The sequence below is a fragment of the Zalophus californianus genome, chromosome 2, assembly GCF_009762305.2.
Source record: "Zalophus californianus isolate mZalCal1 chromosome 2, mZalCal1.pri.v2, whole genome shotgun sequence".
NCBI classification, from domain to species: domain Eukaryota; kingdom Metazoa; phylum Chordata; class Mammalia; order Carnivora; family Otariidae; genus Zalophus; species Zalophus californianus.
In genome coordinates this window covers 186126089-186152933 of record NC_045596.1, presented here as the reverse complement: position 1 = coordinate 186152933, position 26845 = coordinate 186126089, and the positions used below count along the sequence as shown (strand labels likewise).

General features: G+C 39.7%; 1 protein-coding gene across 1 annotated transcript; it reads left to right on the top strand.

The window, feature by feature from the left end:
* Positions 1-691: 691 nt before the first annotated feature.
* Positions 692-22556, top strand: KLKB1 (kallikrein B1). Its single transcript, XM_027599222.1, has 15 exons — positions 692-803; positions 1414-1472; positions 5925-6087; positions 7310-7416; positions 9925-10084; positions 10509-10617; positions 14041-14207; positions 15145-15251; positions 15411-15573; positions 15673-15785; positions 15953-16121; positions 18429-18607; positions 19585-19680; positions 21433-21572; positions 22080-22556. The coding sequence occupies exons 2-15, from the start codon at positions 1415-1417 to the stop codon at positions 22257-22259; spliced, it is 1911 nt and encodes a 636-aa protein (XP_027455023.1). The 5' UTR covers positions 692-803; position 1414; the 3' UTR covers positions 22260-22556.
* Positions 22557-26845: the final 4289 nt, after the last annotated feature.

The window sequence follows — 26845 nt, the reverse complement described above, 5'->3', positions numbered from 1 at the left end:
AAAGCCAGTATATTTTTTTCCCGATGAGGCATCCTGACTGCTGAGAGTGCTATATAGCAGGTTTCAGCTCATTTCATCTGAAAGGCACGGGATAGTAAACCTTTCCTGCTTTGTAGGCCATATGATCTGTTACAATTCCTTAACTTGGTAGTTGTAGAATGAAAGCAAGTATAGACAATTACATGAATGAATGGGCATGGCTGTGTTCCAATAAAATTTTATTTACAAAAACGGGCACCGGGCCAGGTTTGGTCTGCGAACTGTGGTTTGTCAGCTCCTGCTATATATCATTTCCTAAATTGGGTGAGAGAAGGACCTAATCATCCTCCAATTCCCTTCCATACTCAAAACTTCAGTGTTACATGCTTCTTTGACGAGGATGTGGAAAAGCATAGATAATCAGTCAAAAGATCCTTCCAGAAGGAGCTACCCATACCCATCCCTCATTCAGTTGTCATCCAGGTAATTGCAATGGGAAATTTCAGTTAAATGAGATTTAAGCTGCATGACTCCAAACAATGGGGAATGCTGTGCACATTTTAAAAAATGGAAATCTGGGCATGCATTGTGGGGCCCTAAAATGAAATAGTTAATATATTAAATAGCTGAACACAGGAATGGGACCTTCATAGAATATGTTGACAGGACAAAAAGTCGAAACTGTTGGCAGAAGACCAAAGTCAATATCAGAGCCAAGCAAATACTGCGTGCAATGCCCCGTTAGGAGAGCCGGAGGACCATCCATTTTTAAGTGGCGAGAGACACCCTCACCTCCAGAGCCAGAGAAGCAATTGGGCTCTCAGGTAGAGAATTTCTATTATTCTGATTGCTTCCAAATAGTTTTTTTTTAATTAAGCATAATTCTACTTTGAGAAGAAGCTATCAGTATATGTTCTAATTTCCGGTGTATTTATATAGTGTGGAAGAAACTGATATTCTTCTATATGAAATCTTTTAGCGTAAGATATTTTAAAATCAAAGAGAATATTGACTGCTTTAAAATTTTTCAATGGGCATTAGTATTTTGAGAGATTTTCTTAGGGATTCTGGACCCTAGCCATTATTATTTGCCATTATTTATTGCCTTTATTTACAATCAGTTTCTTTTTGTTCAAGTCAAGAGGTTTCACAGCCATTTAACTCCCCTCTACCAATTCCCTTTCCATAATTATCGACAACATCGGCGGCAAGTGAGCAAGGAACAAAACAGTAGTGTAGAGATCTCAGTTTGTATCTTGTGCCAAGTCTCCAGCATAAAATATACAGAAAGCTCTTGTTCCCTGTGCTGGTAATTCTGTGCTTAGACTTGCAATGCAGACATTTATAAGAAGATCGCTATCACCTTAAATGAAGGTTCATGTTAAATATGATCTGTTACCAGCAGTGTCACGCATGTGTTGCTTTCTCTTTTAGGATGATTTCATTCAGGCAAGCAGCTTATCTCACTTGCTTCTTTGCTACAGTTTCCTGTGGTGAGTGCATTGTCTCTAAGATCTAAAGTTGTATGTGGGAGAGGAATAGTTAACAAGACATGCCAGCCCTGGAGAAAACTATTGAACAGACAGCTTTGGGAAGGAGGCAGACCCAGGAAGTCAGGACACAAATCCTTTTACTATCCAGGGACAACTGCCGCTTCTCAGATGTATTGCCCTAGACATATCGGGGTGGGGGAGCCCGGAAGTGAGAATGTCTCTGGGCATGTGTGGGCAGAAACTGCTGTTGACAGATGACTCTCTACAAAGCAGATCTTAAACACTCAGCCCTCTATTTTTATTATCAATATATTTTAAAAATCAACTTTATTTGAATATTCAGTGTGTAGGCATTTTATAGTGTCTGGATCCAACCCAAGTGTTGTAATAGGTACCAGGTGCATATTTTTACTCTTTTAGGCCACTGGGGAACTGCTTCAGAAGTGAAAATATTTGGCTTAAATTTAAATTAGTAAATTGCCCATTTGAATAGTTTTGATTTCAACACCAGGTTTTGAACATATTTTTCTCTCTAGCCATTCCACTAAATTTTCAGGGACTAAAGATGATTCTGGACACTGTTTTTCATCAATTGTTCTGGAATGGAGTTTTCTCTGAACCACCATTATGGGTAGATTCTGAGTCTGTGTTGACTTAACATGGCCACACCATAATGGTTATTTACCTACCTCTCAGATGTCTGGCTAACATAAACACCTTTTAGATAAGGGTTACATTTGTAAAGAGAGATAATTTCTTCAGGAAGAAGCTGTTTTTCCCCTCCTAAACCAAAATCCCCCCCATGTCTAATTGCTTTTTTGAGCCATGATCATTAAATCCATTGAATGCTGAGGAGTAGAAGCCAGAGATGCCATAGACCATGGCCACTTCAGTTTTATCTTTTTGGCAAAAAAAAAAAAGAAAAATTATGATCATCCTAGGAAAATTAGAGGTGCAGGTAAGCAGAAAATGAGAAACTGCGTATTATCTGTAGTCCTATAATACAGAAATGGCCACTGTTAAAAAGTTTTTTTGGTCTCTCAGAAATTTTTCTACACATGTCTATTTACACATTTAACAAAGATGTTATTAATTATACTTTGTTTATAACTTATGTTTCCCATTTATAGCTTTTTATACATATCATATTTTTTTGGAGCTTAGTAATCTTCCCTAGTCATGGTAATTTTGTATACACATTCTTATACACACATTCAGTTATTTCTGTAGAATAAAATTTTGGAAATAAAAATGTTAGATAGAAAGGTGTGAATATTTTGGAAGGTTTTGTGATGTACATCATGAAATTATCTTTCAAAAAGGTGATTCTCCAGTTAACCCTCTCCACCAGCAGATAAGAATGATCATTTATCCCACTTAGGCCAACTCCAGTAGTCATCTGTATGACTTGATATATACTCACCTCTCTGGAAACTGTATCCTAATTTGTTTCTGGGAAACTGCTGCCTCCAAGTTTGGGTCTCTGAGGCTGTGACCCAAGCAGTAAATAGGGGCACACATCCTGCTGGCTACAGTGACCTGATCAGAGCCAAAGGTCTGCAACAAGACCTTTGCTTACACTTCTAGAAATAAGACTCTTCTTACTATTATTTCAAATTGACTTGAACTATTGGAGAACGCAAAGCCCTGAGTTTCTGGCACCTTGCCACTCTGTGGATCCTGAGAGGAACACTAACACTGTGAAACAGAGCAAAGGGATGAAGATGAATTCAATCTTGATGGGATCAGCCCAGTACCCTGTCCAGTGATTTCTGAAGCCAAATCTGCCATGGACTTTGGCCTCTGAACCAAAACATTTCATTTATACTAAGTCACATTGAACTGGGTCTTTTATCACTTGCGGCAAAATCAATACATCAACATTGGTAACTTAGATAATTAAAAATTTTTGCTAATCTGGTGAGTAAAATGGCATCAGCTGCTTTAACTTGACTGTATTTATGATTCTTACCATTTTTTCTTATACTTACTATTTGCTTGTGTTTCTTTTGTAAATTACCTTTTCATATCCTTTGCCCATTTTTTTTAAATGTAGTGTTTTCTTCTCCTTATCGATTATGTAGTTTTTTTTAAACAAGACCAAATAACCTGCCCAAAGTCCATGGACACAGGAGACAGTGTGACATTATTTTATGTTATGGGATAACTTAATGTAACAGTGCTTTAAATCACTCTAAAGCACAATACGAACAAGCCTATCCTCGTTATTGTCACCACCATTATCATCATTATTTCTAACTTACGAGGATAAGCAAGAACACCTATTAGAACTTTCCTCCCAGCCTGTTCCAAAGTTGGTGTGTTTCAGTTGCCCCATTCCATCAGCAAGTCACATGGCAGTTCACAAAGGCTTAGCTGCAGAATGGGAACTCCCGGGCTAGCACGGGGTATTGTTTGTACTCAGGTTTGTGCACTGGCATGGAGGAGGATGGCTGCTTGGTCACTAGGAATCAGCCAGATACACCAACTGTTTAAAACACAGGTCACTTTGCACTTAGCGTTGTCACTGGACCAGGTACTCAGAGTTTTGTGTGTATATGAAATCTAGGCCTATACACCTGGCAATTTGTATTCGCATAAGCTTCCACCTGAAGGGATCTCTGCTTTTTCTAAATATGAAACTTACCGAAGGGTTAATCATTTTAGCCACACCTCCGAGAGGAAGAAAATCGATCTTGCTAGGTTAGGTCATCCTAATAGAGCTCAGGGCTAGAATCCCCAGAGGGGTAGGATAGTGCAGAGGAAATTCTAATCTTCAGTGCTTAATGAAACACGTGTCTAAGCTGCCCATTCCCCAAAGGGCAATACAAAAATAGATGTCCTAGGGGATGGACAAAGTTGTCATTGGAATATCCTGTGGTTAACAGACAGTTGACAGACAGACAAATGTGCTGCCTGCGTTGGAAAAGCTTATTAAGCTGACTTTAAAGCGGGTCTTTCAAGGTAAACTCAAATTCATGTATTAAAGTTTACTTTTAATATATGAAACAGTAGAACAGTAAAGGTAGCACTTAATACGCTAATAATATGTGGGATGCAGGTTACTTTAGAACTGTGAACAATTCCAAACAGCAAATTGTTCAGAATGGATTTTCAATTTAGCATATGCATGCATTTGCATTTGTTTGTAGAAACCGAGCAAATAAACATACTGATCCCAATAAGTACCCAATAACTCTTGATTGGTTTAAATTAAACTGAGATGAGGAACAATATTTGACATTGCACACTAGAAAAGGGAACAAGATTGGGAATGAAAAGAGCTAGGTTTCTCCTCTAGTACATTCACTAGCCACGTGGGTCTTGTGCAAGTCTGTATTGCCCTGAGACTCAGTTACTTAACTTCTTTCCGTAACAACAAATCAAAACAAAAGAAGTCAGAGGCATATACTGAAGTCTGTCTCTAACTCCCCTTACAGAGCTATTTGTTATGAAAGGGTTTTGAGAAAGAGATCCTACATTGTTTTTTTTTTTTAATGTGTTTATTTGACACAATGTTATAATAGTTCTAGGTGTGCAACATAGTGATTCAACCTCTCTGTACATTCTATTCTCCACACCACAAGTGTGGCTACCATATGTCACCATACAACACTGTAACAGTATCATTGACTATAGTCCCTATGCTGTGCCTTTTATGCCCATGACTTATTTATTCCATAACTAGAAGCCTTTAATTTAATTTAATTTAATTTAATTTTATTTTATTTAATTTTATTTAATTTTATTATTTTATTTAAGTAGGTTCCACATCCAGCATGGAGCCCAATGCAGGACTTGAACTCATGACCCTGAGATCAAGACCTGAGCTGAGATCGAGAGTTGGGCGCTTAACTGACTAAGCCAGCCAGGCGCCCTGTGTGTTATTTTTTTTAAAGATTTTGTTTATTTATTTGAGAGAGAGAGACAGAGCACAAGTAGGGGTGGGGGAGAGGGGCGGGGCAGAGGGAGAGGGAGAAGCAGACTCCCCGCTGAGCAGGGAGCTGGCCACAGGGCTCAATCTCAGGACCCTGAGATCATGAACTGAACCAAAGGCAGATGCTCAACCAAGTGAGCCACCCAGGTGCTCCCTGACTGTTATTTTTAAGTCATGGTATTTTTCAAAGCATGTTAGACTACAGGGAGAAACCAAGCTAGAATTGTGTTTTCTTGTGGATAATTTATGTGCAAATTATCCTATGATTTCGTAAAAATCAACCAAGTTTTTTTACGTAGAGGTACCCATAGAATGACTTTAAATAACATTATGCCTTGTTCAGATAGTCACCTCAATATGTTTCATTCTACCTCTATAGTTAAAGTCCTGTTGTAAAGCTCTTTGGGGGTTTAGTGGAGGAAGTAAGAAGGTTCAGAACACAAATATTGTTCTATTAAAATAATTATTTGCATTCATTGCAAATTAATGTTTTTTTTTCAATTATTGTATCATAGAATGCCTGACTCAATTGTATAAAAATACCTTCTTCAGAGGTGGGGACCTAACTGCCAAGTACACCCCGGATGCCCAACACTGTCAGATGATGTGCACGTTCCATCCTAGGTGTTTGCTCTTCAGTTTTCTTCCTGAAAGTTCCACTAATGACATAGGCAAAAGGTAAAAGCTGATATGTCTTTATTGGAGAAGCCAGTAATTTTTCAAAATAGAATGAGTTGTGTACAAAAAGTGTAGATATTGTGGGGTTATGTTTCTCGAATGAGGTCCAAGGGCCAGCTTCACTGGAATCACCTGGAGTGGTTCTTACATTAGCAGATTCTTAGGCCACAGCCTCGGACCCAAATGGTTCAGCCCACTGAACCAAAGTGTCTTGGGCCTGGCAATATGCATGTCAAACAGTTGCTGCATTGACCTAAAGTCATAGACACTAGGCAGTGTCTATCCAAGGCCTCAGGGAGAATGCTTGAAAATCACCGGGTTGAGTGATTGTCTCAAGAAACGGTCTAAAAACAGGTGAATATTTCACCTGAACAAGGAAACATACTATCTGACTCAGGATTGTATTTGTTTGTATATTGTATATTGTATTTAAGCACATGTGCATGCACATGCAAATATATATTATTAACTGGCATTTTGGAAAAGTAAGAGCCCTGTAAAAATAGTCATTAAAAATCTTATTAGGTCTTAAAGTTGACTGAGTGTAGTCATGTTTTCATCACAATTTTCTTTCACTTTGATCAATATCCAGAATGAGCATTTCTTCATTGTTCCCATTTCCATATCCATAAGTCTTTTCTTTTATCTTAACTCCGTTTGAATTTAAAAACTGGGAATTAGATCATCACCCCCTGATTCTACATGTTAAACTTGGACAGAAAACCCAGACTATGTGTGAGAGGCATCAACTTTGAGTTAGGTTCAAGAATCCTTGTGAAAGATTGCCATTAGGATTGACATTAAAGACAGAATGAAGTCTACCATTAGTGGGAACCTAGAAGGAGTTAATAAGCAAGCTGAACATCATAGATAGATCCAACTGTCATGACTGATTTAATTTCTAAAGTAAAAACAATCACCAGGTGAGAACATAATTCCCCAAATTGTAGGAACAGGGGAAAAATCATTACCTCTTTAATATGATTGACTTTCTGTACTTAAAAGTGTTTTTTAAAAAAGAAAAACAATGCTGAAGTTAGGTATTACAAAGACTGTTAGATTTTATGGAATTTCCTCTAAGAGTGTTCTTTCCAGCAAGCATCAAAGAAGCTCTATTATTTTCCTTATTCTGCCATATTTATCAGTGTATGAAAAACATTAGACATCTCCTCAATGTGTGTTTATTATTCTACTTTCTAACTGAAAGTACTTTTAAAAACAGATTTGGTTGCTTCTTGAAAGACAGTGCTACAGGAATCCTGCCAAGAGTGTCACGGACAAATGCAATTTCCGGACATTCCTTAAAGCAATGTGGTCATCAAATAAGTGGTAAGCTGTCCATTTCTGAGCGAAATCTAAGTGAATAATGGGTTTACCTTAAAATGCCTTCTGCATAAGCTCTGTACTGCCTTGGACATTTGAAGGGAGTACTCAGAAAGATAGCAGAGAGGCGGCGCTATTAACTGGATGTATCCTCCATCCCGTCTTTATCGGTTCCAAGCTTAAGGAGCCTCTATTGCTTATGAGGTTAGCACTACAGTGTAAGATTTGTAGAAAGTGAATACACATTCAAATCATAGGTGCCCCCTTCTCCCCCCCACGAGTGCAGATAAAAATCTTTTTTTTTTCTTAAGATTTTATTTATTTATTTGACAGAGAGAGACACAGCGAGAGCGGGAACACAAGCAGGGGGAGCGGGAGAGGGAGAAGCAGGCTTCCTGCCGAGAGCTGGGAGCCCAACGCGGGCTTGATCCCAGGACCCTGGGGTCATGACCTGAGCCGAAGGCAGACGCTTAACGATTGAGCCCCCAGGCGCCCCTGCAGATAAGAATCTTAAAGAGAATACAGAGGGTGTCTTTATCCCTGTTTTACTTGAGATAATTTGCACACTCGTGGTTCTTCATCAGGGGACAACTGGCAAGTACTGGAGACATTTTTTTGGTTGTCACAACACAGGGGAATGCTACTGGCATCTGGTGGATGGAGGTCAGAGATGCTGCTAAACATCCCACAAGGCACAGGGAAGCCCCCACGACAAAGATTTTCTGGTCCCAAGTGTCAATAATGCAGAAGTTAAGAAACCTCATTAGGCCCCCAAACTGAAGGTCTGGGCTCTGTAAGTCTTGCTAATGAGAATCATACTTCTTAGAAAAAAATGTGAGGGTGAAGAGGCCAGGAAATTTAAATCCTGACACTTACTGCTACTAATGTCTTGGGAAACAATTTCTAAACCTATCCTAATTTAAGGGAGATGAACTATTTCTCTGACATAACTGATTTGAAAGCAAGAAGTACTGAAAAGATTCTCAACTGATGGGCTGGCAGAACCTTGAAATAAACATGTTGTGACCGTACATCATTGCTATTTTACCTTCACGATTTACAGTTAAATTTGTAGTTTCAAATTTCAGATGTTTTCAAGTTTTCTATCCTCCCTTCCCCCATTAACACCACTCCCTCAATACATATGTGTGCTTTGGGCATGCATTTGTATAGGAACCAGTCCTTAGTTAGGAACATAGAGATCTGACTTAGCCAATACGTAGTTTACCTGAGGACGAGTACATGTCCTATGTTATAAGATCAAATTTATATCTTAATACAACTTCGGGCAAATCATTCGATTAAGCATTATTTTTAATTATGCTATCATAGTAAAATTTAAAGAACAGTATTTTGCTTTTCTCGATACTCCCAGTTATTGTTATTTTTTCTCAAATTTAGTCTTACAGAACTTATTTAATATTCCCTCCTAACTCTCCCTGAGTATCTCAAATTAAAGTGAATAATTGCTCCCAAGGACATACAGTCCCTAAACTCGGGACCAGTTTTGGTTTAAAACATTTATAGGTAGGTTTATAGCTTTCCATTAATCATAAAGAAAAGTTTTAGTTTATAAGTATCCTATCCCAACTCAGCTGTTTTTTTTTCCTCCTGTACAGCAGAATTGGAAAGAGTCTTCATTTCTAGAATCTACAAACTCCTATGTGCATGAATCACTGTGAATTATCCACTCCCCTGCCCACCTCAATATATAGTTTTTCCTACTAGTTTGTACATTTTCTATCATTACCACCATTAAATCTAGTTTTATGACTTTTTCAACCTCTTAGAGTGCAACATTATGTACAGCAGATTATGGTTTATCCTGCTGGTTTCCTTAACCAAGGGTCTAACTAACAAATCTCAGTGCTTAAAAAAAAAAAAAAAGCCTAAATCATAAATTTTGTTCACTATCTGTCCAAAGAATTATCTATATTTTTTCATTTCAACTGAAAGTGGAATTTAACAAAATTTTAAAGCAAGAATAAAGATGGTTTCATCATGAATATACAAAACTCTCCACCTTTTATAATGATTTGACACATAGGTGTCAATGACAGGACCTACAATGAAATTCACAATCAGACAGAAGTAGTTGAAAGCTGAGAAATAAGCAAAGAGATAGAGAAGCTCCTTCACTCAATGCAGGAAGTCGAGGGCACATCAGTTTCCTTAGTAATGCAGATCCCTCACCCAGTCATCAGGACGCTCACTGTTGTAGCCTTTGCTCATTGATAATTTCAGGGTGAAATATTACCTATATAGTTGCACATACCTTACAGTTTTGGAAACAAAGTAACCCCTTCTCCATGCTAGTGCTCTAAAACATATTTGGAATGTGTTTATTTTAAGTAGAGTTTGATAATGTCATGATGTAATGAAAATTCTAAATCCCCTAATTAAAAGGGCAGTTGTGAAAAACAGTTAGAATCCTTCAAAACTACCCTGCCTAACGGATGATCTACTTCTAGAAGGAAACTGACCAAATTTGTTCCGTGCATTTTATTTGTACAGCTTGCCACCGAGACATTCATAAAGGAATTGATATGAGAGGAGTCAATTTTAACGTCTCTAAGGTAAAAAGTGTTGAAGAATGCCAAAAAATGTGCACCAACAGCATTCACTGCCAATTTTTCACGTATGCCACTGAAAGATTTTACAATGCAGAGTACCAGTAAGTACATTCATAGTGTTTGTTCTTTCTGATGGTGCTTTTAAGATTTACTTGAACTCTTTGTAACTTTTTTCCCCCAATGGAAGACCAAATAGGGCTTCTAAATTCTTCTTAGGTACTAAATAAGCTCTGCTTATTTACTCAGTTTTGGTGTCATTTTGCTAAGGAGAATAATTTCCGTTTTGGGGAAGTGGGGGTTTGGTTGAAAAATGTCTCCCATCCCATTCTCACCCTAACCTTCCCTGTGAAGAGCAGAAAAATGTCTCTTTGATTAAAAACACAAACCCCCAGACCCACACAGTATCAAAGTCATCGCTCTGATTGCTTTATTTCCCACTGGCCAAGGATCATTTCAATGCAAAAAGTATCGCTACATGCATCTTGCAGTTTAGGAAGAGAAGTAACCTCTTTTCTTCACATTTAGAAACACCTGTCTTTTAAAGAACGGTCCAGGAGGAACGCCCATCAGTATAAAGGTGCTGACTAATGTGGTGTCTGGATTCTCACTGAAGTCCTGTGCACTCTCAGAAATTGCTAATTATATGGCTACTATTTCCCCATGTGACTATAGCACACGGAATTAGAGTCCCCCAAAGACACCTGCATTCTAATTCCTGGAACATGTGTATATGTTACATTACAAGGCAAATGAGGCTTTGTAGATGTGATCAAGCTAAGGATTTTGAGATGGGAGATTATGTGAGTGGGCCTGATGTGGTCACAAGAGCCTTATAAGAGAAAGACGAAGATAGAAAGGTCATAGTGATAGAGTTTTGAAGAGGTTACACTGCTGGCTTCCAAGATGGAGAAAAGATCCACAAGCCAAGGAACGCAGGTTGCCTAGAAGCTGGAAAAGGCGAGGAAACAGGTCCTCCTATAGAGCTTCCTGAAGAACAAAGCCCTGCCTACATCTTTTTTTTTTTTAAAGATTTTATTTATTTATTTGAGAGAGAGAGAATGAGAGATAGAAAGCGCGAGAGGGAAGAGGGTCAGAGGGAGAGGCAGACTCCCCGCCGAGCAGGGAGCCCGATGCGGGACTCGATCCCGGGACTCCAGGATCATGACCTGAGCCGAAGGCAGTCGCTCAACCAACTGAGCCACCCAGGCGCCCCCCCCGCCTACATCTTGACTGTAGCCTGGTGAGACCCAGGCTTCTGACCTTCAGAACTGCGAGATACTAAATTTGTGTTATTTGCAGTCACTGGGTTTGTGTAATTTGTTACAGCAGTAATAGGGGATGAGTGCAGCGACACTGCAGAGAAAACCATAGGGTCCTTTCTTGGTGGTGTCCGTTGTCTAGTGAAATGACTCAACCATAATGAATCAAGAAAGTGCTGTAGTTTCAGACATTTAGGTAATTTCAATTCAGTTATCCAGAAAATTGTCATGGCCTTCCACCTTATTTAGTGACCAGCATGTTAGTGATAAGATGTTACTGAAACTGAATCACCAATACTCGATGCTACACAGTATCCAGTGCCAGCTTCTGCCAAACTCCTCAGCAGGTGCTGGGTGAGGACCCCCCGGGGGAGATTGGGAAGGTGGCAACTGGGCATCTCTTTTCCTATTTGTTTCCATTCACCTCCAGTCCTTACATGCCCGGAACCAGTAAGTTTCTCAGCCTTTGATGGGTATTTTTGATGGGTATTTTTGGGAGTGTCAGGCATGCCATCAATGTGCAGACAGGCATTTCGCAACTTTGCCTTGGCCTTTGCTTTCTGCTGACCCAGGGCGAAACATCAGCCAGCCTGAGGGCTTAGGACTTTCTCAGATCTCTCATGGACATGTGCACAGCCCTGGTCACGCAGCCCTGTACTTGTATATGGCCTTCTAGATTCCCAGGAATATGGCAAAGGTTTTCACCACCACCTTCTTTCCCTTCATTTTCCTTTTAAGAATTTTGTCAGCTTGTTGTTTGCTCCAGCTATTACTGTTGCCCTGGGAAGCTGCAATGTTACGTAATTGGCACTTTTTGTTTGTTTGTTTGTTTTTTTTCTTTGTTCTTGACAAACACTTGCAAGGAAAAAGCTGTCAATACTGAAGAAATCTCTGAGTCATGTCAAATAAACTCAATCCTTGTGAGTGGAATTTTCCTGAGAATTTCCAGACAGGGCAAATAATGGTGTTTAACTGGGGATGGGGATGGAGTATTGGAGTAGCCCCAAACCCACTCTGCCCCCTCTAGGGCTGCTAGACTACTGGCTGGTTTCCAGCATGATTGTGGGGCTGTTTTCAAGGCTTCCATGGTGCTGGGGAGAGGAGAATGGGAACAAGGCAAATTAAAACCCCGCAAAACTCACTGTTCCTATAGATAATCAGCTGTTTTTCTTGAATAGGTACTCCTGGACTGTTATAATTTGATTAATTTTGATTAATTTCTAGAGTTCTGAAAACAATGATTTTGACAATTTTGCCCGTGCTCTCATTACTTCTATGGAGGAGAGGATTTTCAGAGGTCCTTCCTCTGTCATTCCCACTCACATCCTGTAGTGCTTTTGATAAAACAAAGCAAAACAAATGAAACCAAAAAACTAGCTTTAAAAAAGGAAATGGTCTTAACAAGATAGCTCCTGTATTTGTGTCATCTGGATGGGTCAGGGAGTGACCGAAACATTGTATACAGCTCTGGGTTGCATATTTTGTGTGTAGCAATGGTCAACCCTGAGCACTTCCAAAGGGGGTAACCAGGAGAGTAAGATATCTAGAAGTAATGGAAAACACAAACTGGCTAGAGGAATAGGTTAAAGGCATTGGGATCAGGATGACTGTCTTAATTTTTTGTTTCTAGAGGGCTTTCATTAGAGATTAGATTAATCTGTGTGGTTCCATTAGGCAGATTAAGGTAGATGCTCCTATGAAGAAAATAGGAAAAACATTCCTAACACCTAGAATGGTCCAGAAAAGAATTGATGAGCTCCTCATCACTATAAATATCTTAGTAAAAGGTAAACAACTTGTCAGGGACGTCCTTCAGGGAATGTAGTTGTAGGTGGGCATGGATGACTGTAAATTCTCTTCCAGCTTCCAGAGTCTGTGTTTTGCTTTCTTTTTTGAAAGATTTAATTAGTGGAGGCCTAATTTCCTAGACTGCCCCTCTGTAGATATTATGTCATGGGAGGTACTTTCTCTTGATACAACTATGTTCATTTAAATCAGGACTCTTTCTGTCCTTCTTATAATTGCTATCATTATTCCATAATTTTAATAAAATTTATGTCATCAAATTGAGTAAACTGAGTAAATAATATGAACACAAATAAAAGTGTAATTAAGCGTAAGATTTGGGGCACCTGGGTGGCTCAGTCGGCTAAGCATGCGACTCTTGGTTTCGGCTCAGGTCTTGATCTCACAGACCTGAGATGGAGCCCTGTGTCAGGCTTGGCGCTCAGTGTGGAGTCTGCTTGTTCCTCCTCTCTCTCTCTCTCTCTCGCTCTCTCTTTCATAAATAAATCAAATATTTTAAAAAATAAAATTATATACAGATAATGAAAGTGGGCTTTCTCCTGTTCTAATTTCAATGGGCACATGGCATTTTTGTTAGCTACTTGATATTTTTGTTAATCTGTTTTTATTAAAATCTTTTTCATAATATTCGGGAAAATGTAACATAAAACCTTATCTACTAAAATCTGGAATTCAGGGTCAGGGTAATAAGAAAGAAGCTCTGAGCATATGCTAAGTAACCTAAATATTTTGCACGGGTCAGGATGAAGCTGAGAGCCTAGGTTGAGGTATTTCATTTCTCTGACATAGGAGTCCATCTCTTATCAGATTTAGACCAATTTTTCCCTCTTCCAGATGGCAAACAACAAGTCTGAGGATATTTTAATGGACACTGTTTTCACTTAGGATATCTGGTACTATAAATAACAGTCATAATTTCCTCAGTTATGATGACAAAGGACAGGTCCCTTGAGCGTCACGTCACTTGCTGAGGACTGTCTTCCATCTGTGAGTTCCCAGGTTGCCGCATGGACATTTTCCAGCACCTCACATTTTCAGATGTGGACATCGCCAGAGCTGTCACCCCAGATGCTTTTGTATGTCAAACCATTTGCACCTACCATCCCAGCTGCCTCTTCTTTACGTTCTACACAAAGGCGTGGCATCTAGAACCACAAAGGTGAGTAAGACTGTAACATTTGCTACTGTCCTGTCATCACTGTAATTTTATAGTTTGAATCTTTGAAAACTTTTGTTCATTTCCCTCAGAGCGCTTGAAGCCATGGGTTAAGTAGGTCCTTTCCTGCCAGGTGTAGATTAGTTAAGAGCTCAGCCGACCTTTCCACTTACCTTCTCTTCCTGAAACATAACACTGGATCCATGGAAGAAAAGGATCCCATACTTTTCTTACTGATCTTAATGTTTTGTCTTATTAACTTGAAGTAAAACCCACTCACTCATCCATTAATGTTGTCTCTGATTCCTGTGTTTCAGAAACTAGAGCCCTGTTTATCCTGATTGACCTCTTTACCCTCCGATAACTGCCTTTTTTTTTAAGATTTTATTTATTTATTTATTTAACAGAGAGAGAAAGAGAGACACAGTGAAGAGAGGGAACACAAGCAGGGGGAGTGGGAGAGGGAGAAGCAGGCTTCCCGCGGAGCAGGGAACCAGATACGGGGCTCGATCCCAGGACCCTTGGGACCATGACCTGAGCCGAAGGCAGACCCCTAAGCGACTGAGCCACTCAGGCGCCCCTTCCCTTTTCCTTCTATACATAGGTGGTCCTAAGAGAAAGGTTCATAGTTATACAATAGCATCAGCAGCAGAAACCCCCAGAATTTGGTCTTGGCTCTTTCTTTTCAGTGAGAAGGTGGAACTTTACCATTCTCCTCTTCCCAGGCTATCTGTGCCCTATCAGTTTTCTTCAGAGGGAGATGTGGCTTGGTTTACATTTGATCTCTGTGATTTATTAGAGTCCTGTGGTCTGCTTTACTTTGAAAAGGGTTTCTCAGAGGAATAAAATTTGCAGAGGTGCTTTTCAAAATACAAAGTGCTTTTGTGTTTGCTTTAATGCAGTTTTGTTTCCCTCTCTTTTGCTTTTTTTTTTTTAATAGAAATGTTTGCTTTCTTAAGACTTCCAAAAGCAGGACACCAAGTTCCCCTACTCCTCAGGAAAACGCCATATCTGGATATAGCCTTTTAACCTGCAAAACCTTACCTGGTAATGTGATTCAATAATAATAGTACATAAAATATGATACACTTTATGATCTTCTAACAAGTAATAGCAATGAAACAATCCTCAGTACCGAAAACCCGGGTAAATGTGGGTTTATCGCTGTCTTCATTTTATATCTCTCTATGTCTCTAATTCACACAGAGCCTTGTCATTCCAAAATTTACTCAGGAGTTGATTTTGAAGGGGAAGAACTGAATGTGACCTTTGTTGAAGGAGTGAGTGTTTGCCAAGAGACTTGTACAAAGATGATTCGCTGTCAGTTTTTTACTTATTCTTTATGCCCAGAAGACTGTAGAGAAGAGAAGTTAGTGAAATTCTATTTTTCAAAGACCGTCAGCAATACAATTTCATGAATTATACCCCTCTGTGAAGGTTTAATCTTTATACCGATCATTTTATCTAGGTGCAAGTGTTCCTTACGATTATCTTTGGACGGTTCCCCAACTAGGATCACGTATGGGACACGAGCAAGCTCTGGTTATTCTTTGAGGTTGTGTAGAAGTGGGGATGGTTCTGGTGAGTAAGCCTCACTTTTTCATGGAACCGTAAAGGGAAGGCTGTGTTGTCTTGATAGCTTGCTTAGTCTGACATAAGAGAATTATTATGTATTTTGTTTTCCTTGGCTGAGGTGAACTCTGACTCACCTCGAATTCCAACTGTTAATGTCAAGACTCTCTTTTTAGTCTGCACAACAAAAACAAACACACGCGTTGTTGGAGGAACCAACTCTTCTTGGGGAGAGTGGCCCTGGCAAGTCAGCCTGCAAGTGAAGCTGAGAGCTCAGAGCCACCTGTGTGGAGGGTCAATCATTGGACACCAGTGGGTCCTAACTGCCGCCCATTGCTTTGATGGGTAAGTTTTGGGTGCAACTTATCCAGGGTCTTAACTTGCCTTTTTGTTTTGAGGAATCTGTGATCAGTGTCTCAATCATCATGTCAGTGTATTAATCAAAGTTTAGTTATTGACAAAAGACATTTTAAAGCAGGGCTGGTATTCAAAATGTCGAATAGCTCATAGGGCCTGTCCTGAGCACTGAATGATCTGACCCAGCAGAACACAGCGTGGTCTGTTTGCAGGACTGATACTCCTGGGGGCATGTCACTCCTGCGTTAAAGAATAAGGAAAAAATGCCCGCCCTGCTACCACCTCCATCCACCACTCCCCAAATATATTCTTCAAAGACTTAATTTCCAGGCCCACAGAGATTTTACTTTCAGCTTTTCAATTCACAAAGGTACTGAATAATATTAATAATGAAAACAAAAATGCAAATTTATTACCCTATATAGTTCAGTGAGTAAAATTGGATATAATATTCTAAAACACTTAGACTTTGTAGTTAGAACAGGGCTTGAGTCCAAGGTCTGTCACTTATTAGAGGTATGAGTGACCTTGGGTGATTTGTAAATCTCTTTTCGCTTTATTTCCCTACCTGTGAAATATGAATAATAATGATATCTAATTCATGAGTTATTAAAAGGGTTAAGTGACACACTTAAAGTCCTTAGCACTATACCTGGAACATAAAAATTACAAAAAAATAAGCTATAATTAAATAAGAATAAGACTTTATAAGAGATAATATACACAAAAACACTGATTTAATTGAAAGAAAACCATTTTGCCCCTATCTGCATGATTTTCTCTAGAGTTTCATGCAAATACAACTTGCACCTCTCAATGATGGTAAAAATGTCCAAGTCATTACCAAAGATAAGACTCTGCTTTAGATCATAATTTTAGGTTTCCTTTGTAGGTATTCATATTTTAAAATTTAGGGGCGCCTGGGTGGCTTAGCTGGTTAAGCATCTGACTTTGGCTAAGGTCATGATCTCAGGGTCCTGGGATTGAGTTGGACGTGGGCTCTGCACTCAGCGGGGAGTCGGCTTGTCCCTCCGCCCCTCCCCCTGCTCGTACTCTCTCTCTCTCAAATAAATAAATAAGATCTTTTTAAAAAAAGAATTAATTTAAATTTTCACACTTCTCAAAATACAGATATTTAATTGATTTTTTATATTTATTTTTATTGTATTCTGATTTTGTTTTTTGGCCATGCCATGAAGTGTGCTTTATTTTCATTAAGCATACAAATAATTTTCCCTAACAGCCCAAGGCAAACTGGAGGATTGGCAGTTCGAGCCGGGGGTCTTCTGAGATCCCCACAGGCTGGTGGCACCTGCTCAGGGTGCCGGGTTCAAGGCCCAGCTTGTCACTTGTCCATTTTGCAGGTGGCTCTTCTCCATGTCAGGACTGGGCTCTCTCCAAGATGACAGGGGTGGGGAATCCTCCAGGTTCTTGGGAAATTTCTCTCTGCCTCTCCTGCTCAGTGGTCTCCAGTGGGAGGCCCTGTTTTCCTCAGCTTGGCCTTACAGAAGCTGGTGATTCCTGGCTTGTCTACTACTTTCTGAAATCACCTTGGAGTTCCTCTCAGAGCCCTGTGCCTGGTGTTCCCACTTGCCTTGCTGCAACTGGAAGCCTGGACAGAGAACTTTTATTTTTTTTTTTTAAGATTTTATTTATTTGAGAGAGAGAGAGTGAAAGAGAGATAGCACGGGAGAGGGCAGGGTCTAAGGGGAAAGCAGACTCCCCACTGAGTGGGGACCCTGAGGCGGGGCTCAGTCCCGGGACCCTGGGATCATGACCTGAGCCAAAGGCAGATGCTTAACCAACTGAGCCACCCAGGCGCCCTAGACAGAGAACTTTTAAATAACACTGAGGCCTCCCTAAATTTGCCCAATGAGGGGGGCTTGTGTAAAATCAATCTGACCTCTTGACAATTCTGGATATTCTGGATTTCATGGAAGCAATTGCTTTCAGCTTTGCTGAACTGGGCAGGATTTTCCCATAATAAACTGTGAATCTCTCCCAACCGGTTTCTCTCAGATTTGGGACAGCAACGTTCTTGTATTTTCACTTACAGTAACATGAAATAACTACACAAATGTACATTTTCAGTGTTTTTAACTAAATCTTCAGGGATTCAGTACTGCTGCTGGTGGTGATGACAAATTGTGTGGAAGAGAAATTAGATAGTAAAAATATGCTGTATTTTCTTCCCAGAAAAGTACTATTTTCAAAAGATAAAGTTGAAAGGAAAATGGGCCAACATGAAAGGCTGGTCTTTCTGGTTTCAAATAGGTCTTTATTTTTCCTTCCTAGGCTTCCCTTGTCAAATGTTTGGCGCATTTATAGTGGCATTTTAAATCTGTCAGAGATAACAAAAGAAACACCTTTCTCACAAATAAAAGAGCTTATTATTCACCAAAATTACAAAATCTCAGATGGCCATGGTCATGATATTGCCTTAATAAAACTTGAGACTCCTTTGAATTATACGGGTACGTAGCATATTTGAGGAGAAGCTATACAGCTGAGTTCGGCGGTTTAAATTTGCACATCAATTTGAACGAGATGGCAGAATCTAGACAGATTATCCTTGTTTTCTGGTTGGTGGAGTTGGGGGAAAGGTGAGGAATTGCCAAGGGAGACACCTGTGACTTGGATAAATCTTTTCTACTCAAGGGGTAAGAAATAGTAATTGGTTTCTTCAGGTAGGAATAGAACTGCATATACATTATTGAAATAATACACCTGGTGGATGTCTTGGCCGTTTGGGAAGCACGGCTCCCTTTGACAAGAATAGCAGGATTACTATTGCTTTGAGCATATTAGGAATATATAAAGGTAAGAAGGGCCAGGTACTAATTCCCAGGTCTAACTTGAGTAGAGACATAGAAGCAGCAGGAAGCTCTGGGAAGCAGGTGGTGTGATGGTGGGAGGTGTGGCCTCTGTGGGACAATGCTCCCCAGTTGGTGAATGCCCCCTGTGTCCCGTAACGATTCTGTGACCTCAGGCAAGTTGCTTTTACCTCTTCGCACCTTGAATTTCCTCATCTGTAAAATGAGCATGACAGTCACCTGTTGGTTTGTTATAAAAATTGCTACTTAATAAGTTAAAGCACTTAAACAGCACTTAAAATAGTGCCTGTAACAGTGGAAACACTCTGTTATTACTATTAAAAGTGTCACACACATGGTAAAACACACAAACTTCTAAATGCTTTTGACAGAAATTTTTGTTCCAAGTTTTAAGGTTTAATCCAGAAAGTCCGACACCAAAAATGTCATATGAAAATGAGTCTGATGATGAGAAATTTTCTTAAATCACTGACCTTAGCAACTGAGCAGAAAGGAAAAGGGTCATTCTTCTTGGTGCTACCCTATGGAAAGAGAATATGGGAAAAGGAAAGTGTGTATTTTTGGTCAATATCCATAACTTCATTTAACCAAACTCTAATCTCAAAATTACCTTTCAGAATTCCAAAAACCAATATGCCTACCTTCCAAAGCCGATACAAATACAATTTATACTAATTGTTGGGTAACTGGATGGGGCTTCACAAAAGAAAAAGGTACAGCATGACATTTTAAATGTTGTTCTTAAAACAAGTCTTTTATGTTAAAGTACATGGAGTGAATCCGTTTAACTGGCCTCTGTCTGAAATTTCGAAATTTTCTTCAAACTCATGACCTTTCCAATCTATCCATTCTCAAATATTTACTCAGTGATTTCTGAGATGTATTTTTGTTTGGGGCTGGAAAAATTTATAAGGTTACCTTTTAAGCATCTTACTTACTAATCAAGATCACTTGTTTCACTTCGTATAAAGGACTGGTCCCATAGAGCGGTAACAAGACCACTCGAGCTTATCGTGTCCTCACTGTTAATAATGTTCCCATCTCTCAGTGCTGTCGCTCTGCCTTCATACTAAGGGCCAGGAATATAGGCAGGCACACCATCTCTCTTTCTGGAAGGCTGTAAATCTTTTGTTGTTGTTGCTGCATGCGCCCTTCCTGCAATCTGATGAAGCTGGTGAGCAACTTCTGTAATGGTGCTTTTGAACACTTAAAGAAGACACACAGAAATATGAAGGAAGCCAATGAAATTGCAACAGAGTCATCAAAATACTTTTAAAAGATGTGATATGACAACACATGAGTTTCTTTACTAATATGTTAAATAGCAAGCTTTTCAAGTAACTACCATAATTTTGAAATTGTGGTGAGGGCAGCTGTTATTTTCCACTACCGGTCACGACCGTCATGTGAAAATATCACGACTGTGATGCAAAAATATCTGTACTCTCTACGGATGGCGAAGTCATCGATACTGCTAATACTCCCATTTTTATTGCCTGCATTCAAAACTGAAGGTAGTTTTAGACTTCCATTGGAGATTGGTGAAAATAAAGATATTTTCCTATCCAAGTTTATAGAGCAAGTGAATTCTTTCGGTGGACCCCAGTTTAAGAACTCCTGCTCATGGGTAGTTGGTGTATCTCAGTTGCCCTTGAATTTCCCAGGAAACAGACTATTCTCCCTTTTCAAAATTTTGTTCCTGATAGACAATATAAGGAATAATATTTGCATCATTCTTTACATATTTAAGGATGTCAAGCTCTTTCTTTCTTTCCTAATGTAGTCCTTTATTCAATGAATTCAATTTTTTCAAGTTTTTGACTAGTACCTTAAGACAGGAAGAAATTTTAAGAGTAATCTTAACTAAACAAGGAAATCTCCCAACATATGTTCAAGGGGAACCTGGACACTGGTGGAAATTTAATTATTTGTAAATAAATTGTTCTTAATGGGAAATACTTGCATTTACTCGAAGAACAAAATACTCCTCTGTTGCCAGAGGCTTGGTAGGTTTTTTTTTTTCCCCCAAATCATATATCTTAAAATGATTGTGTTGAATATATAAAACAAGAACTGAAATGTAAGAACGTCCAGCTTTTGGGTTGGAGGTGATAGGAGGGAATTTGTGAGAGGTTTCTATTGAGATAAGAGGATGGCAGAGAATCTTTGGTCAGCCTAGGGTGCTGGGGTTGTCCTAACATTGCACAGCAGAGGCAATGCGCATGCTCTCTCTCTCTCTTTCTGTTTCTTTTCTCTCTCTGTTTCTCAATTTCTTTCTCTTTTACTCTCTCTCTCTCTGCTCTCTCTCTGTTGGTGTGATTAACTCTACTTTTTCACCCTTACTATTCTTATCTAAAGAAATGACCTTAATGAAAAGTTCATTATTCTGATTTGTTTTAAGACTTTAGTATTTTCATACTCACTGTATTCCCTCCTTCTGAAATTTCATATTGGTTCCCTCATAGGGGAAATCCAAAATACCCTGCAAAAGGCAAATATTCCTTTGGTACCAAGTGAAGAATGCCAGAAAAAATATAGAGATTATGAAGTAACGAAACAGATGATCTGTGCTGGCTATAAAGAAGGAGGGAAAGATGCCTGTAAGGTAATACGTTCAATTATGAAAAAACACACAGTGGTCTGCTTGAGAAAATCAACCGTAAAATATATTCTCCATAGTATATTTCATTATATTTTTCTTTAAAAATTCAGAGCCAAATAATCCAACAATTTCATAAGCAACCTTTGATGAACTGAATATATATATGCATATATACAATTTTCATTATATATATGTTACAGTCTGTGCAGAAGCATATTATGTTTAAGGGAGTATCATTGTACATATAATTGTACTAAAATATTAGAGCATTAGATCCATTTGACATTGAGATTATGATGTCAACATTTCCTTGTTGGACTAAACAGAAAATTCAACCATGCATTATTGAATTAAATTATTTTCATCACGTCCAACAGCTAATGAGGAACATAAGACACCTGAAGAACTATAAGGAACTGTATGTGTGTTGTATGCAGTGTGACTACAGAATTTTGAAGGCACAACTGTCATATTTTCCATTACTTTATTTTTCTACCCACTGTGACACAGGGGGATTCAGGCGGTCCCTTAGTTTGTAAACACAATGGAATCTGGCATTTGGTGGGTATCACCAGTTGGGGTGAAGGCTGTGCCCGCAGAGAACATCCAGGTGTCTACACCAAAGTTGCTGAGTATGTGGACTGGATTTTAGAGAAAACACAGCCCGGTGATGGGCATACTGGTCTTTGATGAAGACACTGGCATGAAGAAGCTTTATAGAGGTGGGAAAGAGCCCAGTTTGTAACGTAAGTTTTACAGCTTGGGTCCAAGTCAAATAGTGAGCCTTGGGGTTCTCGTCTGCAAACGTGTGGAGAGTGGTATCTACTTCATGTCCTTGTCATAAGGGCAAAAGGAGACAATGCACACAAAAGCTGCTGAGGAGAATGTCATGCAGAGGTGGGCTTTCAGCATTCAGTAACAATCCTAATAATGGGAGATAAAAAATGAACATTTCCGTGATTATTTGTTGTGAAATAAAATGGCAAAAGAATGTGATTTACAAGTGTTTCCTTCTGATTGTGAGACAGAATGGAAGGTAAGTGACTCCTGATTCTAGCACAGTGTTTGGACTGGGTTACTCTTATCGGACTGCCGGCTCTGGAACTCAATCTATCTTAAGAGCTGGTAATTTCTTCTCTCTTCCTCACCTGCATGGTCATGAAAAACTACTACTGCCTGACTCACTTGGGGGTGAAGAGCCAGTAAGCTTGGGTTTTGTTCTGCCAAGTGTAAAAGATTCACTTTTCCAAGAAAGAGATGGGTTTTCTGAACCTGGGAGAATAATAGTGCACCTTTTCATTTGGGCTTCTTACCTTGTTACCTGGTGTTGGCTCAAGGCCCTGGGGTCGGATATGCAGGAGAGGGCTGCGAGACATCACACAGCCTTCATGGAGGGCAAGGAATCTGCTCTGTGGGATGAGGGTAAGGGTGTCAGTGGATATTGGGCTCTGCAGTAGTAATTCAAGAAGCATCGTGTATAAAGTATTTCATAAATTCAGTCTTGTCAATTTATGGTGGTAGGGAGTAGCCCTGGGAAAAAAAGTTGACATAAATCCGCATAGAACACAAATTCCAAACTTGTCAGTTATTACTACAACTGATAACCAGCCTGTTGGATTCAGTTCAGTTAAACTGACTTCACATTTACAGAATTGACTGTTGACAAAATACTGTGCAAAATAAGTAGAAAAAATAGAAAAGTGAAGTTTCTAAACGATATTTTTTTCCTTCCACACTCAAAGACACAGTAAGTGGTAGGGCTAAAGCTGGAGGGGCTAAAGGAAAACCATGAGGTCTGGATTATTCACACTCCCCACACTAGGAAACTGAAGGCGGGAGAGTTTACTCCAGAAATGCGCTAGATTTTATAAAATGTGGCTGGGTTCCATGAAATAATTAAAAATAAATACAACTTCAACTTGCACTTTGGCATGCCATAAAGATGGTGGTCCTTGTTCTGTGTGGGTGTCATTTTATCTTTAAAGGGGGGGGGGAAGTGGTTTGCTATGAGAATCTTTTATCTCTGGCTTTTAGTATTAATTTGAATGGGTCTTTGCACCGGACTTTGGAATGCTTGCTGGGCAAGCACTGGTCAGGGAATGACCTCATTTGGGCAAAACTGGGAGGAAGTTTTGAAATGTGGACTTCCCCTAGGATACGAACAATTATTTTCAAGTTGCTGGTCAGGGCCCGCCATCCTGGCATGGTCCCTGTTACTCATCATGTTTTCAAGTACAGAGGCGAACACGAAGAGCCTTGTGGGAGGTGAAATGTGCGAGAGGCTAAGAAGGCGAGGGGTTGGGATGACTTCACCCTCATGAAGCAGAGTGAGGAGGAGGTATGGGTCACTGACCGTGCCATCCAGGAGAGTGCGGTGGCAGCTCGGGGCCAGGAAGCTGGTGTGGCTCTTGCCGATGACAACAGCACATGCACACGGCAGACACACAGCACAGGTGCCCATCTAATCCAAGGTTAGCCCAGGGCTCCAACATCCATCTCGTTCCTCATCAAGGTGTGTGAGACCTCTAATTTAAATGGAAAACTTTTAATTATTGTTTATCTCTATCTCCTCACTAAATTGTGAGCAACTTTGAAGGTGGCTCGCTTACGTTCATATTGCATATAAGTGGGCATTCAGTGAATGTCTAATGAAGGAATGCATCTTTATTCTAAAGATGGGGAAGTGAAGCCCTGAAGAGGTACAAAGATTATCTCTAGGTCCACTGGCAAGGACAGAACCAGACTGAGCATGGCATTCATATATCCCAGATGGTGTCTCTAGCCCTGATCGTGTTGCCGCATTCTATGAAAAGGATAAAAGGTGACAGGAGCATTTATAACCCTTATTTGTTATTTTCATTATCATCTAGAGCAGTGGCTCTCAACTGGGCACAACGCCACTCAGGAGATATGTGGCAACGTCTAGAGAGAGACATTTTTGGTTGTCACACCTGGGCAAGGGGGGTACATCTGGTGGATAGAAGCCAGAGATGTTGGTCTCTACCTGCAATGTGTCTGTGTGGTTTCCTTTGTCCCAGACAGGAGATTTGAGGTCATCAGTGCTTCTAAATTTTGACTTGCACTTGGGTCTCTGTAGACTAAGTTCTAGATTCTCCCTAAGATTTTTGTCTAGTAATTCCCTGTTTCCATTAGCCTTCAAGAGCATTTTATTTCACTGGGTGGGGTGGGGGGACTTTTACCTTTAAGGTAAAAGTAGTTGACATTGGAATTCTAAACTACAATGGCATTAGTTGGAAAAAGTCTTTAGAATACTTACTCTCAGTTTGAAAGGAAGGTCTATTGAATCTCAAAGAGTTTCTAAGCAAGTAAGACTCCTATTCTGCTTTTATTTGAATGGACAAAAATATTTTGGAATTTTTATATTATTTCAAAGGCTTTAGAGGTTTCACTAACTAGCTAAACCAAACTTAAGGAAGATATTATCTGGTTTCCCAATGAAGTATTGCTGTCTTTAGAGTCTTTCTGTTTCTCTGAATAGGGTTGGAAGGTTATCATTTATAGTCTTTTTATTGGAGCTTTAGGATAGAGATGGGGTTTCATGGAGTAAACAATACAGGGATGTAAGGACTTTATATAACTTCATGTATCAGTTTTCCATGAAAACCTGTCTTGGCATAAACTTGCCATTCTGTGTTTGAGCTTCATAAAAAGGAGCTCATCATAAATATGTGCTCTCTGTGTAGCTGGAATGTACTTAATTTTAAATGGGAAATTCAAGAAAGCAACTAAGGACTCTTTATGTCAAGATTGGTCACACAATCTTGGCAATAGATGAATTAAAACTATCTGAAGAACTGCCTTCTGGATAGAATGTCACACAGTCCTCGGCACTTTGCATAAAGCCCTCTTCTGGGTACAAATCCCCCTTACAATTTTCTGCCCTCTGCGACACAATGCTGGCTCTTCTCTTCTTTTCAAAAAGTCTCCCATGAGTTTATATGGGGCTAAGCTTCCAATCTACCTTACTTCACGAACTATACTCTCACTGTCTCCTTCAGTAAGTTCTCCTTTACGGCAGTTCCATTTCTGCAAATTTTGAAAGTGGCGTCCAGTGTTCCTAATCTTGGGTGGTCTTTCTACACAGACACTAGGCCACTGGAGACTAGGTATTCCACACTTTCATTCATTGAGAGCACATGTGAGTGGGAGAGGGGTAGGCAGAGGTAGAGGGAGAATCTTAAGCAGGTTCCTCATTCAGCGTGGAACCCCACATAGGGCTCGATTTCACAGCCCTGTGATCCGAGCACTGGATGTTATACACAACCGATAAATTATTGAATACTACATCTGAAACTAATGATGTACTATATGTTGGCTAATTGAATTTAAATGAAGAATTAAAAAAAAAAGTTGCTCACTTAACTGACTGAGCCACCCAGGCACCCCAAAACACTTTCAGAAACTGTTCAGATAATGTCAACCTTGTTTTAATGGACATAAAAGGAGATTGTTTCTATCTCCAAATATTGAGAGGCTCAAAGTAACTGGTGGCATCTTCTATGTTCAGAAGATCATACTTATATCAGCACAGTGTCCCTGAACTAAGTATAACATTTCCTCTGATACCAATAACCTCAGCAAGATCTCAAATGGGGCCAGACCTGTAATTTTATTTCTTCTTTCATCTTCAGAACTTTTTTAAGTTGTGCCTCCATTTATAAATGTAAAATCTTATTTTGCTTCTCTATAGAAAATAGAAGTCTCTGAACCATAAAATTATCTTTCTCTTACATTTATTTACTTATTTATTTATTTATCTTCTTTTTGTGAAGGAACTAAAATTTATGTAAATCGGACATATTAAAAAGGGTGTTTTGTTTTTTTAAAGATTTTATTTATTTGACAGAGAGAGAGAGACAGCAAGAGCAGGAACACAAGCAGGGGGAGCTGGAGAGGGAGAAGCAGGCTTCCCGCCGAGCAGGGAGCCAGATGCGGGGCTCGATCCCAGGACCCTGGGACCATGACCTGAGACAAAGGCAGACGCTTAACGACTGAGCCACCCAGGCACCCTGGGTGTTTGGGTTTTTTTTAAGATTTTATTTATTTATTTGACACAGAGAGCACAAGCGGGGGGGGGGGTGACAGGCAGAGGGAGAGGGAGAAGCAGAATCCCCACTGTTCAGGGAGCCCCATGAGGGGCTCAATCCCAGGACCCCAAGACCATGACCTGAGTCAAAGGCACACACTTAACCTACTGAGCCACCCAGGCGCCCCTAAAAAGTGTTTTTAAATCTTTTTCTACTTCTTTAGGCTTC